We start from the raw sequence: 17069 nt of genomic DNA, 5'->3' as shown, positions 1-17069 counted from the left end.
TCTCCAAGCAGGGAGGTGGCCAGTTTGGCCTGGGCAGGGTTGGGGGGCGGGGTGGTAGTGGAGGGAGTCTCTGCTACTGGAGCCCTGGCAGTGAGTGACACAGCACCCCTGTCCCACGGTGGTGATGGCCACCCCCAGGATCTGAAGAGCCAGAGGCAAGTCCTAATGGCATAACCTCAGCAAGTTGTGACCTTGGTAAAGGCTGCCTCTTAACAAGGAACTGTCTATTCCAGAATTTGGTCCTGAGGGGCCTGGCAGCAGAGTCTCATTCTGTTCCCCTAGAGGCTGTCCTTGTTTGTAGCCTCGAGGTTTGGTGCCATCTCAGGGTTTGCTTCAGGGCCCAGACCTGTTGGGAGAACAAAGAAGCAGAGTGAAATTAAGGCCTAGCCTCCCAAGAATCTTTGTCGAGCATTGGTATGCAAGGGCTCTGGCCTCCCTTGGAACTAATGATGACGTGGATCCTGGAAGCTGACAGGCAGCTGCAGGAGTGACAGTGGGGTATGGGGCATATGGGAGAGGACTGGGTCTTGTGGCCGAGCTCCCTGTGTCTGCTCTCACCCAGTGATTCTCGGGCCCTGTCCTGAGCATGGGGCTAGAGTCACAGCAGAAGAAATGATTGCCCTGGTAGCCTTAGAAGCTACCATCCAGGATGAAGCCTATTCATTCAGCAACATGTGCTCCGAAGCCTAAAGTGGAGCCCAAGGGCCCTGCGGGACAGGCTTGCAGAACTGCCAGAGACTATACCCGCGGCTGCCCTCCGCTGTGCTGTGAGTGCCCCTCAAGCCCAACAGGGTGGGGTCTGTCTCTGTGCACGGGCATGACCGCCTGGCTTCTGGCCCACTCTAGGACAGTAAGGCTTTCCTTTCGCATTGGAGCAGGGAAGGGCAGGCAGAGAGCAGGGTACAGCTGTCCTGCAACATGGCTTCTGTCTTAGGAAGAGGAGACCAAGGGGTGAGAGAGGTGGGAGCCCCGGAGGACAGAGCCAGGCAGGCTTTCTAGCATATGCAAAGGGACCCCTGAGGGGCCTGTACCTTGGGCTTGGCCTGGGCAGGAAAGGCGGTGGAAGACTTGGGCAGGTTCCTGGGCAAGGCCAGCAGCCTGCAGCAACTCCATGGGCTGCAGCTGACCGTCGGCACTTACATGCGGCTCCCTCACTGAGGTGGTCAGGGGCCAGCCTTGGAAGCTGTGGGGAAGAGGAGCCTCAGGGCCTGGACTCTGTTGCCATTACTGAGTGAGCAGAGGTTTACACCAAATGAGGCTGGTGCTAGGGTTTTCTATTGCTGAGGGTCTCAAATATGGGCATTACCCCTCACCCTAGCAGTGCAGGTCTGAGTCTCTGGCTCTTGGGCTTGAGAGGGCAGCATCTGTGCCAGTGATGGGGCTCAGGATTCACATCTGCCCATATACCCAGCTGTCCTACCTGAGCGAGGCGGCTGTCTTGGGCGCCCTCTCAGCAGTGTGCTCAACAGTGAAGCCCAGAGGTCTGGCTCGGTGCTCCAGGCTCAGACAGTGGGCTGCAGAGCACAGAGAGAACAATGGTGAGCCTGGCCCAGATGCTAGGCCCTCTGCAGACAGCACACTTTCCTGCATGTTTGCATCTCTGTTGAAATCCTAACCCCCAGGTGATGGTATTGGGAGGTGAGTAGGTCATGAGGGTGGAGGCCTGACCAAAGAGTAACCTTGCCCCTTCAACCAAGTGAGGACACAGCAAGAACTAGGACACCCACAAGACGACTCTTACCAGACATGCAGTCGGCTGGTGCCTTGCTGTTGGACTTCCCAGCTTCCAGAACTGTGAGAAATAAACGGTTCTTGTCTGTAACCTGCTCAGTCTGGTATTTTTGTGAAAAGCAGCCCACACAGACTAAGCTACAACTGCTGCAGGAGGCTCTGTACACACCAGGAGGGGTGGTGCAAGGCCCCCCAGTGCACCCCATCTCCTAGAAGGCTGAGCGCAGGTGGGCTAAGAAAGGCTCAGCCTGGAGGAGATCCAAGATCCCTTTGGGATTCTGGAAGGACAGGCTCAGAGAGATCCTAGGGGGCCAGAGACTGAGGAATGGAGCCAAGAACCCAGAGAGACTGGGAGGAACAGGAAGGGACTCCCACCTGGGCAGTGACATGACCGGAATACACTGTCCAGGTGGAGCCTGTCAAACCACATGGACCAAGAGATTCCCGGTGCAGGGGTGCTTTCCAGGCATCCCTTGTGATAGAAGTGGGTTTGGCCGTTGTCCGTAGATACCCCAAGGGCAGAACATTCAGAGCTATTTGAGGACTCAAAGGTTCGAGAAGGTCCCAGGGTCGCACAACAAGCCTAGGAACACTTGGGTGTCAGAGAGGCACACTCCACAAAGGGGGTGGGATAGGACCAGGAGGCAGCCAACAGGTCAAACATGGCCCTACTTCTACTACAAATTAGCTGTGTGATCTTGGGCAAGTTGTTTACCCTTTCTGGGCCTTAAATTCCTAGTATCTTTTCTCAAGGTCCCACTTACCTCTCAGGCTGTAGAGAGGATGGTACCTCTATAGCCTGAGAGGATGTAGGAAACCACAGCCTGGGGTCCAGGGAATCTGTGCCCCAAGTCCCACCCCAGGCTTGCCCTGGTGCCTACCTGCCGTGCCACTCAGGGCTCGATGCCAGCTCCAGGCATGCTGTTCTGATGGTGCTGCATACGGGATCTCCACCCCACTGCTCAGCCTGCTGGGCAGAGAGCCATGGGTCAAAACTCTGCCTCCCATGGGGGGGACCCCCTACCTCGAGCCTCTTGGCTGCTCTTGTGAGGCTGTGCCTGCTGGGTCAGGATGTCTTGGGGCCATTGTCTGTCTCTCCTTGTGGGCCTCACCTTATGGAGAAAGCATATTTCCTGCCACTCCAGTACCTCAGCCTCTCACACTGGGCTCCTGTGAGATCAAGGGTGTCCACGGGGGCCATGTTCTGAGAAGAGAGGCGAGAGGGGTCACAATGGCCATGTCCACTCTTCTCCATGGGCCTCTCTGTCTTCTGCCTCGCCTGTATTCCACTGCCCAGTACTTCTGCTGCAGTCTTCTTATCCCAGAAGAGGCTCAGGGAACTGCCCCCCAGGGTCCCACAGCAGCAATCCCAGGGGCTTGAGCTGGGCTGTGGAGAGAAGGGGGTGGGTGAGGTGACATCAGCCGAGCATGGAGGGGAGGCTGCAGCCTGGCCTTATCAAACCTGTGTATCTCCAGAGGCTCCCAAGCAAAGTCCTGGACTGGTCCAAGGTGTCCATGGGGAAGAGGGAGCCAGGGAATGACATGTAGGGAAACCAGGAAGAGGAGGAAGAGGGACTCGCTCCCCACCTGGGCGGGGGGGGGGGGGGGGGGGGGGGGGGGGGAGGGGTGGGGGCAGAAGCTATCAGGTGTCTTAAGAATGAAACTATCTTGGGGCATCTGGCTGGCTCAGTGGGTACAGCATGTGACTCTTGATCTTGGGGTTGTGAGTTCAAGCCCCACATTGGGTGTACAAATTGCTCAATAAAATATATAAAGGAAAAAGAATGAAACGGTCTTAAGACTCAGGGGTGTGGGGCCAGGGTGCCAGGCCTTGATGGCCCCTTGAAGCCCAAGTGGTTCTGTGGAGGAGAGCTGCCTGGAGAAGGAATCTCCTGGTACTGACCTGCCTCTCTGCAGGCCATTGCTGCTTGAGCTCCAAAAATCCTTCCATGGTGGGGGCACCCTTTGCATCCTGAAAGTGCAAGAAGGGGCCCAGGAAACATCCAGCAACAGAGGACAGGACCCCTCTGGAAGGTGGGCTAGGAATCTACCCCTTTTTGACCACTTCATTCCTGGGGAATCTCGGTTCCTCTGCCCAGTGTCCCCAGCACCCAGGGCCTCAGCGCTGGCTGTGGGGTGTGGGCCTTACCCCTACAGCCCCAGCCCCACTGGGCTCCTGCTGCCTGGCTGCACGTTCCAGGAAGAGAGTGGTGGCCAAGGGTGTGTGTGACCCAATGGGGACACCTGGCTGCAGGTCCCTTGTCTCAGCCAACTGTACTGGCCCCCAGCTTCCAAGAGGCCTATGCTGGAGGGAGGTAAACTGGTGGCCAGCACTCCCGGGTTTCAGCCCTGTCCCCTGCTGCAGCAGCTTCTGTTCCACCTTGGAAAGGGGAGTAAGGTGAGCCAGATCAGCCTCTGCCGCCCCGGATCCCTCCCAGCTGGAGAGTCCCTATCTCCTCATTAGGCTTCTCTTCCTGCGTCAGCTCAGGAGACTTCCCTGTCATCCTGGTCCATGGTGGGGCTCTAACCTACCAGGACACGGAGGTGACAGGACCCTGCAGCTGGCTAGGCAAAGAACAGGTTTTCCTGGGGGGTCAGATATGTGGGCTCCGTTCATTGGGGAGGTCCCGACTCTCAGGCTGAGGCCAGGATGCTCCCACCCCCAGCCCTCAGGTCCCTAGATCCCAGTGTACTCTCACCCCAGCCTCCACTCACCCCTGTCTCCCTCTGCAGTTGGGCAAACTTCTCTTGCCTGGCTGCCAGTGACTTTTCTAAGTCATGGTGTCCATGGAGCAGCAGCTCCACATCGGCCACCGAGTGCTGGGGAGAAGTAGGTCAGGGTGAGGCCCGGCTCCAAGGGGCACCAAGAGCCGCACCTTCCCTGTCCACAGCTTGGCGTGGCTGTTCAGGGAGCAGAGGAGGACTAGGACCTGCCCTTGGCCACAGCTGCCATCGCGTAGCCGGTCAATGGTGGGGCCTTGGCTCACCCCGCAGTTGGGGTCCAGCAGCAGGCCCTCCCGGGAGGCCAGCCAGGCCTCGGCCTGGTCCAGCTCCTGCCGCAGCTTCTGCAGGCCCAAGCTCTCCTTGCAGCGCTCCTGGCGTAGGGCGCAGGCCTCCGCCAGTGCTTGCAGCTGCCCTTCCAGCTCCTGCAGACACCCTGTCACCTGGTGGGAAGCGGCGCTGTGGGCCAGACGCTGGAGCAGAAGCCCTGAGGCACGGCGGGGCTGGTGCCCAGCACACAGGTCCAGGAAAGGCCCAGACCCTCCCCGTCTCTGCCTCCTTTGCCTGCCTTCTCTTCCTGAGGGTTTCTATTCCTGCTAGGGGTTCCTTGGGTGGTTGGACTCCCTCCCCAGCTCAACCTCTGGCCCACCTTTGTGCTCATACCTCGGGGGACATGAAGTGCCCACTGTCCACCAGCTGCTGTCCTTCCTGCCGTACGTCCTGGGCCCGAAGGCAATATTCCTTGATTTCTTGCCCCAGCTCTTTCTGCTGCACCAAGAGCTGCTCGGCCCCCACCAGGTCCCCAACCAGCTCCTGTGATGAAGCCAGAACCTGCTTCTCCTGAGCCCATGCTCTGGGGGTAGGGAGACAAAGCTGCTGTCAGGGCTGGGAGGGAAGCCTCAGGAAGCAGGGCAGGAGCTGGGCACGGGACAGGGGAGTCCAGCTCCCCGAAGAGCTGGGGTGACCCCCACCCCGCAGGGCAGAGCTGAGCCAACAGCAGGGCAGGGTGCCGCTTACAGCAGTTCCCTACAGCGGCCGAGGAAGGCATGGCCCCGGGCGGCCTGCTCCAGCTGCTGACCCTGCTCCTGGGCCTTCACGTCCAGGGTGGCCCAGGCATCTTCCATCTTGGCCAACTGCTCAGACAGGCCCACCCGAGCCACAGGGTGTAGCTGGCCCAGTCTGCAGGCCTCCATCCGCATCCGGGCGACCTCCTTCTCCATAGCTGCCAGCTCCCTCTGCCACCAGAACACATGATCAGGCCTCACCCTGGCAGCCTGATACATGCTCTTCATTTGGTCCTCTCAGAGGAGTCCTGATCTGCTTCCTGGACTCTCCCAGGCCAACTCCATTCTGTTCCACCACATGGGCAAGCACCTCCCGGCTGGGAGGGCCTTCCCTTCTCCCCTCTGAGGGCTCCTTACCCACCGCTTGCAGGGAGGGGCTCTGAGGGGCAGACAACGGGCACGGGCCCTCACCTCCAGGCACCTGTGCTGTTGCTGTAAGGTCTGCACCGATGACAGATTGTGGCCACAGATGTCTCTCGCCATCAGGGCGACCTTCTCCTGCATCCAGCCCTGGAGCTGGGCCACTTCCTGCTCAAAGCCAAGAACTTCACAGGCTGTAGCCAGGCTCTGGGAGAGGAAAGAGGGCCTGCTGTGAGTTGAGCTCATTCCTAGGACCTTTTCTTGCTGGAGACATGGCCTTGTGGGCCACATCCTTTTAAATAAGAAGGATCAGGGTGCCGGGGTCGTTCAGTTGGTTCAGTGTCCAACTCTTGGTTTCGGCTCAGGTCATGATCTCATGGTTCAAGGGTTTGAGCCCATGTTGGGCTCCGTGCTGACATTGCAGAGCCTGCTTGGGACACCATCTCTCCCTTGCTCTCTGCGTCTCTCCTGCTCACACTGGCTCTCTCTCAAAATAAGTAAGTAAATAAATACATAACTAACTAACAAGGACCGTGGGCTTGGTGATTCACTCATGACCACCAGGTACAGAAAACGTCCTCAATGTGGCAGGTGCTCAATGAATGTATGATATTACTGATGACGTGGCAGGGCCTCAGGGGGCATTCTGTGACAAGAGGGTCTTCGGTGTACAAATCACCAGAAAGGCAGAAATGGAGCCTCTGAAGCAGGGGGGGGAACGGGTCCATCCACGGGGGAGGAGGGAGGAGTTTGGTTTTCAGGGAGTGGCTGGCTAGGAGGAGAGGGTCAGCTCAGGAGGCTGCCGAGGCTGTCGGGGGCTCGGGGGGCAGGCTGCTTTCACAGAAGCAGCTGTGGCTGACCCTGGTTGTGGAAACAACAGTGAAGCCATCACACGGGGCACGTAGGTTAGGAGAGCGAGGGAGCGTGCCAAAGGAGCCAGCTAAGTGCCAGTGGTTAAGGAGAGATCAACGTGGGATGTATCTTAAAGCCTGAAGCCTGTGTTTAGGGAGGCTTTGAGGGGATCTGAAGCCGGCCACACCCGCGTTCTGTTTCTCCCTGGAGGTGTGAACTGCACCAGCAGGAAACCAAACTGGTGGAGAGGGCTGGGGTGCCGTGGAGGTGCAAGATTTTGAGACTTCCCGTCTGCTTAGTGTTGGGAGTTAGAGGCAACTACCTCCCTCTACACACACACACACACACACACACACACACACACACACCCCTGGGCGGGCCTGCTTGTCCCTGGCTCAGGCAAAAGGGACAGGAATATCTGTGCACTCGGTGCACTCACCTGTGTGCGGGCTTTCATTGCCCTGTCCAGCCTCTCCCAAGTCGCCTCGATGCGACTCCTCTGGGCTTGAATCTGGGGCTTGTGCCTGCGTGCTGTCCGCTCCAGGGAGCCTGCCAGCTCCCTCAGGGCCTGCACCTTGGCCTGGCCCAGGCTCTGAACTTCCTTTCTGAAAGCATCAAACTTCTCTTCCTGCACCTGTGAGAATACAGTGCCAGGGAGGGTCACTCTGGAGGTGGTGTCCAGGAGCACTTGAACCTCATGAAGGGCTTGGCGGTACCTGCCAGGTCCCTCATCAGTACTGACTGAGGCAGTGGCTCAAGTCCCTGGGCTCTGGCTCTAGTTCTATAGGGATCCTCCCAGAGCCCGGAGACTCCCTACTTCCCCTCAGCTTACCCTTTCGCCTTCCTCTCACCCAAGTGCACACTTTCTTTGCCCTTGCTCAGCAGGCTCAATCCACTCTTCCCAGGTTTGCTCATGAGTGACTCGCCTTGGCAGCCTCCAGGTCCTGCCCGTGGTCCTGGGACTCAGCAGTGGCCACCTTGCTGACCAGCCAGGCGTCGAGGAGCAGGGCCTCCCGTTCCAGCTGGTGGAGCTGTAGCTGCTCCTGCAGACCCTGCCGCCTGCCTTCTGCCCTCTGCAGCAGCCCCGAATGGGCCTCCCTCGCCGCCCGCATCTGGGCCAGCACCCTGGGGCTGTGGCAACAAGGACAACCCAGCTGGAGCCCTTCTTCCCTCACGTCCCTCTGTAGGGAGCACCCTCCCTGCACCGCCCTAGGTGGGCCCGGCTCCCACCCACCTTTCTGGGTTCTGTCTGCCCTCAAGGAGAGCTGTTGTCTGCTGTAGCCTCTCAATTCGCACGCTGAACCCCTCTAGGTCCCTCGTGGTGGCCTCCAGCTGCCGCAGAAAGGTGCGCGTGGCCTCGGCACTCTGGCCCACATCCTCGATGTCCAGGACACGGCCCTGCTCTTCCAGCCAGGATTCTGCCTCCTGGAGCTGGTGTGGCACAGAGGAGGTGTTCCCTGGGTGCTGGCCTCCAGGGCTCCCAGCTTGAAGCTCATGGTCTCGACATTCAGAGCAGGGGTTCTCACCCTGGCTGCACCCTGGAATTACCTGAGAGCTTTTACACTCTCTGTGCCTGGCTCTCAACCCTAAAGATTTCTGGTTTGATCTGGAATGGAACCTGAGTATCAACCGGCATTTCTTACAGATTCCAGGTCACTCTGATACAGAGCAATGGCTGAGAGTCATTGGTTTAGAAGAAATGGCACATGCACTAAAACCGAACCCAGGGAGGGGCCTGTGTTCCGGATAACATGCGGCATCGACAGCTTGGGGGCAGGGGACCACTTAGTGCACGTAAGTGAAGATGCACAGAGAGCCTGGACCTCCACGTGGGGGTTACCTTCCAGGCCTGTGTACACTCCGGGTGTCCTCATGCCCAGGCCCTGCCCTTTTGCATCTCACATCAGCCCCTCACCTCCGTCAGGAACTGCTGGGCCTCCTGAGCCTGCTGTAGCAGCAGCCGCCTCTGCATCACCTGTGCCCGCAGGGAGCCCATGGCATTCTCCAGCTGCTGTACCCGGACAGCCACATCACAGGCTGAGTGCCCAGCCCGCACTAGCTTGTGTCCTGCGTCCACCACGGCCTGAGTCAGGGCCTCGTGGCTGCTGATCTCACTCTCCAGGTTCTGTGGAGGCGGAGGAAAACATGACCACGATGCTACTGGACGCTCCTCAGGGGGCCCCAGAGTTGTGCTAGAAGCCTCACAGTCTCCCACAGACTCGCCCCCAAATTGTTCCCTGACCATATGGCCAACAAAGAACCTAGGGTACCCCCAAAGCCCCACCAGAAGCACAGAGCTCCAAGCACCACTGGCTGGCTGAGTCATGTGCTCAATCTGAGGGCAGCCCCTCCCTGCTCTGGGGGGGGATGGTTCCCACACCTGGTGCTTCTCTTGCAGGTGCCGCACGGCGCTCAGGCTCTGCCCGCAGTCCTGGGTGGCGGCCAGAGGCAGCCTCTCCTGCACCCATGCCATCTCTTCGTCAGCATCCCTGAAGAACTGCGAGAGGCGGCTCCGAGCCTCCAGGGCCTCTCTGCGCTCCCGCAGGGGCTCCCGAAGGCTCTCAAACCTGCAGCAGTGGAGGCGGGGCCAGGGCAGGTAGGGGCCACGGTCATCAGTGTCAGCATCAGACTGTGGCCCAGAGCTCACCCACTCCGTGCCCCTCAGCGTGGGGTTGGGGGGAAGCCCGGAGGAGAGCAGCTGGAGGGCAGGGAGGAAGGGGGGGGGGAGGAGGATGCATGTGCCCGGACCTACCTCCGCAGCAGCTTCTGGGCCCGGTCTTCCAGATCTGGGGCGAGGCAGTGGCCTTCCCGCGTCAAGACCTGAGCCTGGCCCAGCAGCAGCTGCACCTGCCCGGCCTGCCTGTCTACTGCCGCCTCCAGCCCGCCCTGAGTCCCCAAGAGCTCGTCCAACCCGGGCTGGTCCCAGCCTAGGATGGGGGCTCTCAGCATGACCTCCACAGGCTCCAGCCAGCTCTCTAGTCCTTCCACACTCCGCCGGAGACGCAGGGCCTGGGGCAGAGTGCGAGGTGGGCACAAGAGGGAGAGGCCTAGCGCCCCCCCCCCCCGCCGCACACCATGGTTCACAGGGCCCACCTCGCAAGCTTCCTGAAGCATGGCCGCCTTCCTCCGGCTGTTGGCCTGCAGCCTGTCCCAGAGCTCTCCCAGCTCCTGGAGCCGTTCCCGGATGGTCTCTGAGGCTGGGTGGCCCTCCTGCAGCAGCCTCTGCCCCTCCTATAGCAACACAGGGCACACCTCATGGACCCAGCACTGCCGGTGCCCCGGGACTTGTGCTGGCTTCCACTGCCAGCCTCAGGGCTACGGTCTGCGCGCTAGCTGTGCGATCTTGGGCAAGTTCTGTAACCTCTCTGAGCTCATGTTCCTTATCCATATGATGGGGATGACACTGGTTGTTCTGTTTAAATATTTTGTTTAAAATATTAAAAATTCTTAACAGGACGCTTAACACGACAGGGAGCCAGCCTGGGGTCAGGACCTGCTCTCTCTAGGTGGGAGACGGTAAATGGAAAAGGTGCTACACTTTGACTCGTTTACCCACAGGACTGCTAGCTGTGCCTTTCTCTATCCCCTGATGTCTTTCCCAGAGAGCTTTAAAAACTATCCCATCAAAACGTCATCTTTAAAAATCTTGAAAAGGCACTATTTTTGGAGAGGGTGCCCTAGGAAAGCTTCTGCTTCTCGCTACATTTTGGTGCTTAGCATGGTGGTTGTATACAGAATGCACTCAGTGAAGGTCGGCCATCCATTACTATGGTTCAGAGCCACTGCCGGGGCTCTGTGGGGTCGCCCAGTGCTCTGGCCTGCAAGACCGTCCCATGACCCCCAGGGCCTCACCACCTGCAGCCTTTGTTGGTGGTGGACACTTGTGTCTAGCTCGGCCTGGAGACTCTTCTGCTTCCACAGCTGTGTCTGCAGCAGAGCTGGGTTCCTCCAGCCCTCGTCCAGGGCCACCGAGTCCTTCTCCCTCAGCCACGTGGCCACCTGGACACATAAGAGGACCAGGCTCGGCTGCCTCAGGCTCTCCCCTTGGCCTAACCCTCTGGGCTTGCCCTCTCCCCGGGGCAGCTCCTTCCCCCCCACAACCACGACCCACACCCCAACCCCAGGCCAACCTCCAAGGAGTCCTGCAGGAATGTCTGCAGCTGCCCGAGCTCCTCCAGCTGGCGGCGACGGCTCGCGGCTCGCTCTATGAGTGCCTCTTTCCTGCCAGGAGGAGGGTCTCGTGGGTCCTCAGGTCCCCTCATTGGGGCTGGCGTGTGTGCGTGCCTTTCCAGCCTGTGACAGCCCTTCTTATGTATCAATACACCCTGAGGCCGGGGTCTCCTTTGAAATGGAGAGCCATTCTACTACCGTCTTCACTAGTGTCTGTTAGGGGCTGAACCGCGTCTCCCACATTCTTATGTTCAAGTCCCAATTCCTGGTACCTCACAAACTGACTGCATTTGAAGACAGGGTTTTAAAGAATTAAGTTAAAATGAGATCATTGGCTTTGGGCCAATCTTTCTTGATCCAAAAGTCTGAGAAGCTGGATGAGGTAGAGGAACCAGATGGGCTTTTATGAGGAAAAAAAGGCAGAGCCTGTGTCTCAAACTGTGCCAGCTTCGCTTTTTTTTTTTTTTTTGAGAGAGAGAAAGAGAGAGACACACAGAGACAGTGTGAGTTGGGGAGGGACAGAGAGGATGACACCGAATCCGGAGCAGGCTCCAGGCTCTGAGCTGTCAGCATACAGTCTGACATGGGGCTCAAACTCACCAGCTGTGAGATCATGACTGGAGCCAAAGTCAGATGCTTAACCGACTGAGCCACCAGACGCCCTGCCCGCCGCCCAGCTTCATTTAAATGAACACCAGAAATCTGCCAACCTGCCTGAGTGGCAGGTGCCGTGCTCAGGTATCAGGGGTGCCTTCTCAGTCCTCACCACAACCCTCAGAGGCAGGTACTGTTACCCCCTCCTTGTAGACACGGGACTCAGTGAGGAATCTGCCCCAGCCCCACCATGAGTGGGCAACACACAGGAGCTTGGGAGTACCCGGCCCTGCAGGGCCAACGCCTAACCACTGTGCTCTGGTCCTGCCATTTCATTTGGCAATTCTCTGGTTTCCCAGTTCACCCTTCTTTGTAAAACTCCCTTTTATCTCCCCTGGGTGACCACATGCTGTGCTGGGCAGGCGTGCTGGGGGCTTATCCCACCCACAGCCTGGAGCCAGAGGTACCTCAGGAGCAGGGCCTGGCACTGGCCCAGGGCCCTCTGCGCCTCTGGGTGCCCACCCCGCTGCAGGCTGTGGGCTGCCGCCTCCAGGGCACTGATCTTTTCAGCCTGTGCCTCCAGACCCCGCTCAAGCACCTTGTGCTTCCACAGGAGGGTCTCCACATTGGCCGAAGGGTCCTGGAGGGAACAGGGAAGTGGATTCTGTCCACAGGGCTGTGCCTCCCATCCCAAGCTCTCTGCTTTCCCACCTACACCAAACACTCACCCACACAGTGAGCACTCTGCCCCAACACACCCCTCCAACTCCCCAAGGCCGGATGTGGCTTTAGGACAGGGATTCTCAGCCAGGGAAGGTACTAGGGATGAGGGCCGCTGTCACAATTTGCCAGGCAGGTGGAGCTTTTTCATGTAACAGGAATGCTCCCTCCTCTGCACTCCCGGTAAGATTGGGTCAGCGCAGGACAAGCTAGCCCCCAGGTTTTCCGAGGTCTCCCCTGAGTCAGGTTCGCCTGCCACAGGGATTGGGACAGAGGTTGGAAGAGCAAACCTCGGTACAAGGAAGTGAGGAGGGCAGAGGTGAGAAGTGGGGGAAGGAGGCAAGAATGGGTCTAAGGCCAGAGGCTCACCCTCTAAGCTCCCATGACATCCCCGTGGGGCCTAGCCCCAGGCACACAAGAACTGCAAACATGCATGGGGAACAGACTTTTCAGTGACCCCCTCCTTGGCCTGAGGAGCTTAGACAGCACTGGTTGACGTGACCCCTAACGCTGCTTTTGTAAAGCCCCCTCACTCCTGCCGGCACCTACCCCCAGACCCTCACTAGCTGGGCAGTCCTCCCGGCTGCAGAGCCAACTTTCCACCTGTTCCATAGAACTCAGAACCAGCTGTCAAGAAAGGAAAAGGCAAAAGGAAGTGAGCAGAGGGTCCAATCACTGCAGGTGGACCTGTTTGTGCCCAGAGGAGACAGACCAGGGACCAGGAACCTGGTTCAACAGAATGAGTCCACGGCAGGCAAGAGCTGCCTGTGCAAGCTGAGTGGTGGCTGCTAGGTGGTGGGAAAAGGCCCCGGTATGGCAGCCTTTTTGGGTTTGGCTTTGACCAGGGACAATGGGGGTAGCACCCAGCCCAGGGGTGGGGGCAGGATGGAGGCTGCCTACCTGGAGCTCCAAGGCCTGCTGCAGCTGGTGCTGGTGCCCCTGCCAGGCCCTCTCCAGGGTGTTCAGCTCCTGGTCTAAACCAGCCAGGGCCTGGAGGATGTCGGGGGTGGATGGGTGCCCATCTGCAAGCAGTCGCTGCCCAGTGCTTCGGGCCAGGCTGATGCTGTCTCTCTGGGAGTCCAGCTCGGCCTGTAACAAGACTAGGTTCAGATCCAGGAGGCTGAGGCTCCATGAGTGGGAGGGAGGAGGCCCAGTGGGGAGGGGAGAGGCGGGAAGACAGCAGACTGGGTGGGATGGAAGAGGAGAAAGGCAGAGGCAGGTGAGGGAGAAAGAACCCAAGGGAAAGTTGGGATGAGTATATGGGAAAGGGCGGGGAGGAGGCGAGGTCCCAGGATCCTGACCCTCACCTTGAGCTCCCAGTGCCCCGCTATCATGCGCTGGGCCTCTGCAGGGCTGCGGGGGGTGCTTTGGGCATCCATCTCAGCCCGCAGCCTCCGGGCCCAGACCAGCAAGTGCCGTAGCATGGCTTGCAGTTTCTGGGCTTGGTGCAAGGCATCCAGTGACTCCTTCCTGCCCACAGGGTTCATCTGCTAGTCCTGGGGCCTTGGAGCCCCTCTCCCCCCCACACCCACATGTGCTTTCCATCCCTGAATCCCCTTAGCCAGAGAAGGGCCCACAGGCTGGGAACGAATAGAGTGACAATACCAGCGGTTATACGAAATGGATGGAGGAAGGCGCTCAGGGGAAACCAGGGTCGGGGAGAGTAGAGACTGAGATGTTGCAGGGGCTGAGTCTGTGAGGGCAGTGAGACAAAGAGGCCTGGGGGTTTGTACCGTTTCTGGGCCCCACTCCGGAGCTGCCACCAACTGTCCATCATCTCCCTCTGCTTGTGGCTGAGGCTATGGGCTGCCCCAGGGCTTCTCTGGCAGAGGCGGCCCACCTCATAATCTAGGGACTATGGGGGAAGTCAGACTCAGGGGCTGGGGCAGGGAGGCAGGTTGCACTCAGGGGAGCCCCGGCTGCAGGAGGGCCCCAGCCAACAGGGGGTGTACCCACTCTGCTGGCTTTCAGGTACCGAAGCCCTCCTGCCCTGTATATGCCCACCCACGGTCCCACAGAGGAGGCACCCCGGGCCTGGGCCCACCTCCATACCCAGATGCACACCTCCACCTGGGCCTGGATGAGGCCCATTTCCTGCTCCAACTCCTTGTGTTTCCGTATCAGCCTCTGCACGCTCTCCGGATCTTTCCCACAGTCCAGGGCCTGGACCAGGGCGGCCTGGGAAGGAAAGCAGCATTATTGGCTTCGCCTTTGCCCCAGCTCCTCCCTCACTGCAGTGGGTCACCGGGACCGTGGGGTTTCTGCGTGAAAAGCAAGTACCCAGCCTGATTCCCTTCCCAGTGCCCTCAAGTGACCAGAGGCCCCTTCCATCTGTGAAGGAGGAAGATTCCCAGGAGAGACTAGGGGATGGAGTTTCTTCTGATCTAGTAATCTCTGTTTGTGGGGGGAGCCTCCTGTGACTCATATTCCTCTGGGGAGAGCTAGGCATGGACAGACAGCATGGACACACAGGACAGGCCTGGCTGGCTATGGCAGGAACTGCAGGAGTAAGGACAGCAAGGCAAGAGCCCTTTGCATGCCCAGAACAGGGCACCATCTGCGCCACACGGGACTTCCCGGGAGGCACACAACCTCACTTTCACCTCTGGCAACATCTAGCCCACGTTTCTCCGTGGTTGCTGACGGGCTCCGGGGCAAACCTCCTGCATGCTTTGCACTTACTCAGGGACAACAGAGGGAAGGGTGCGTTGGGGGTGGTGGCGCTCTGGCCTCTTGACTCACAGCGTTTCTGGAAGCCAGGTGGGCCAGCCTCCGAGCCCGCAATGGGGGCTTCTGGGGCCCAAAGTTGACATCCTGAGAGCCCCTGGCACAGCCCCACCCCCACCGTGACGGACCCCTAGCAGTATCTCCCTCCACTAGCCCAAGCTGAAGAGAGAGAGACCAAAGGCGAGACCCATGTAGATTCCCGGTGAGCGTGCCCCCAGGCGGCTGCTGTGGTCTTTCACTACTTACCTTTTCCCCAATCCGCTCAGTGAGGTCATCCAGCTTTTCCGACAATGTGTGTGTCTCCAGAGCCCCTTCAAGCTGCCGTTGGTACCGGAGTAGGTTGTCATGGAAACTCTTCCACCTGGCAAGGAGGGTGTAAGGCTGAGTCAGGTGGCCCTCCAGCCCCTGCCTCCCTCTCCTAGCCCCACCGCCTCCCACTCCAGGACTGGCCTGTTGTTCAGCTGGTGTCGCCGCTGGCAGACGGTCTTGACTTGCTCAGGGCACAGGTTCTGGAGCTTCCGGGACAAGTCATTGATGCTCCTGATGTGGGTGTCATCCACTGTGTCCTGCAGGGTGAAGTCACTGGCAGCACCCATCCCGAGCCCTGCCTTGGCAATGCAGTCAGCACGTGGAGGGGCTGCCTGGGCCCGAGAGAGGGCGAGGAGCAACATGTCTGGGGAGCGGAGACAGCTGCACCCCATGCCAGGTGCAGTGAGCAAGATGCACTTGGGGCCTACAGCCCCGGTGTCATCTCTAAGGCTAGAAAATATGTTCCTGGGTCAGAACTGGGCAGGGCGGGTGGGCAGGCACGCGGTGACTAACAGAAGCTTTAAAGTTAAAACACAGCTTCTCAGGATGAGAAAAGCAAAGCAAGGGGTGGAATGAAATGGCGAGCGTGGGCCTCCTGGTGTTGGATTGTCTCCACCCCTAGGAGTCACCAGGCTGAGGCTGCCACTGCTCCGACACTGCGAGGGGCTTACAGGTCCAGGGGGAGAGGTCCCTGGTAGGGAGAGGGTTGCAGGTGTCCTGCCCCTGGGAAAGGCAGCTTGTAGAGCTTAAATTTCCAAAGCACTTCCCTAGGAAGTGTCTCATGCGAGCTGGGCAGGGAAGGGGGTTCCTCTCCTACAGATGCCAGAGCAGAGCTTAGAGGCTAACGTGGCTCATCTGTGGCAGAGCCAGGATTCGAGCCCAGCTCCTTGAGTCTCTCTGGCGCTCTTTCTACCCCAGCGTCTGTCAAGGTGGCTGTGAATTCCACCACCAGAGAAGGGCAGCATGGGTTGGGGCACTGCAGCCTGTCAAATGTCATACACACTTACATCAAGAGGGAGGAGGTTAGCATGTTTGGTCTCTAACACCTGAGTAGGACTACATTTGCCTAAGTTCTTTCATCTATTCCACATAAGAGAAATAGATTTTGGGGGATGCGTGGGGGGGGGTGCGGTGAGAAGGTGAGGGGCTGAATGAGGGGTCCCAGCAGCTGCAGTTGAAGGATTACCCACTACACGTGTATTTTTTTTTTTTTAATTTTGAAGTAATTACAGATGCACAGGAAATTGCAAAAGTAGAATGGAGAAGTCCCACGTACTCTTCCCCCATCTACCCCCAAGGGGAACATCTTTTATAACTGTGGCATAACATGAAAACCAGAAATGGACATTATAACTTTTTTTTTTTTTTTTAAGTTTGAGAGAGACAGAGACAGTGTGAGTGGGAGAGGGGCAGAGAGAAAGGGATAGAGAGAGAATCCCAAGCAGGCTCCGTGCTGCCAACCTGGGGCTCGAACCCACAAAACTGCGAGATCATGACCTGAGCAGAAACGAAGAGTTGGATGCTTAACTGACTGAGCCACCCAGGTGTCCCTAGACTTTACAACTATTAACCAGACTACAGGATTTATTCAGTTTGTCAGTTTCCACATGCATGTATCTGTGTGTGGAGGGGGGAGGGAGGAACAGTTCTCTGCAGTTTTATAACGTGTAGATTCTGGTAACCACCACCACACATACATGCTCCCTTTAGGAGGCAGGTGTTATCCCTATTTTAAAGATGAAGAAACTAAGCCTTGGTGAGATAGGGGGCCTGGCTAAGCACATGCAGATAGTAAGCACCGAGCTGGGTAAGACCCACACG

At 58.6% G+C, this 17069-nt stretch overlaps 1 protein-coding gene across 1 annotated transcript in view; it reads right to left on the bottom strand.

Moving 5' to 3' along the window:
* Positions 1 to 254: 254 nt before the first annotated feature.
* The window catches only part of SPTBN5 (spectrin beta, non-erythrocytic 5), a 45551-nt gene continuing 28736 nt past the window's right edge, over positions 255 to 17069 (bottom strand). The window contains exons 39-69 of the mRNA XM_042942262.1: positions 15390 to 15505; positions 15186 to 15300; positions 14277 to 14390; positions 13946 to 14067; positions 13520 to 13682; positions 13113 to 13301; positions 12762 to 12839; positions 11960 to 12132; positions 10859 to 10949; positions 10581 to 10727; positions 9822 to 9959; positions 9481 to 9737; positions 9109 to 9295; positions 8644 to 8853; positions 7963 to 8159; positions 7655 to 7859; positions 7168 to 7362; positions 5928 to 6083; positions 5470 to 5687; positions 5116 to 5305; positions 4719 to 4895; positions 4447 to 4551; positions 3974 to 4111; positions 3635 to 3703; positions 3032 to 3118; positions 2844 to 2935; positions 2613 to 2698; positions 1742 to 1792; positions 1421 to 1514; positions 1032 to 1183; positions 255 to 346 (exon numbers count right to left, since the gene is read on the bottom strand). Coding sequence (XP_042798196.1) covers positions 279 to 346; positions 1032 to 1183; positions 1421 to 1514; positions 1742 to 1792; positions 2613 to 2698; positions 2844 to 2935; positions 3032 to 3118; positions 3635 to 3703; positions 3974 to 4111; positions 4447 to 4551; positions 4719 to 4895; positions 5116 to 5305; positions 5470 to 5687; positions 5928 to 6083; positions 7168 to 7362; positions 7655 to 7859; positions 7963 to 8159; positions 8644 to 8853; positions 9109 to 9295; positions 9481 to 9737; positions 9822 to 9959; positions 10581 to 10727; positions 10859 to 10949; positions 11960 to 12132; positions 12762 to 12839; positions 13113 to 13301; positions 13520 to 13682; positions 13946 to 14067; positions 14277 to 14390; positions 15186 to 15300; positions 15390 to 15505 — 4380 coding nt within the window. The 3' untranslated portion in view covers positions 255 to 278. The remainder of the gene's footprint in view (positions 347 to 1031; positions 1184 to 1420; positions 1515 to 1741; positions 1793 to 2612; positions 2699 to 2843; positions 2936 to 3031; positions 3119 to 3634; positions 3704 to 3973; positions 4112 to 4446; positions 4552 to 4718; positions 4896 to 5115; positions 5306 to 5469; positions 5688 to 5927; positions 6084 to 7167; positions 7363 to 7654; positions 7860 to 7962; positions 8160 to 8643; positions 8854 to 9108; positions 9296 to 9480; positions 9738 to 9821; positions 9960 to 10580; positions 10728 to 10858; positions 10950 to 11959; positions 12133 to 12761; positions 12840 to 13112; positions 13302 to 13519; positions 13683 to 13945; positions 14068 to 14276; positions 14391 to 15185; positions 15301 to 15389; positions 15506 to 17069) is intronic.

The sequence above is a fragment of the Panthera leo genome, chromosome B3 (genome assembly GCF_018350215.1).
Source record: "Panthera leo isolate Ple1 chromosome B3, P.leo_Ple1_pat1.1, whole genome shotgun sequence".
NCBI classification, from domain to species: Eukaryota; Metazoa; Chordata; class Mammalia; order Carnivora; family Felidae; genus Panthera; species Panthera leo.
This window is presented reverse-complemented; position numbering and strand designations above follow the sequence as displayed.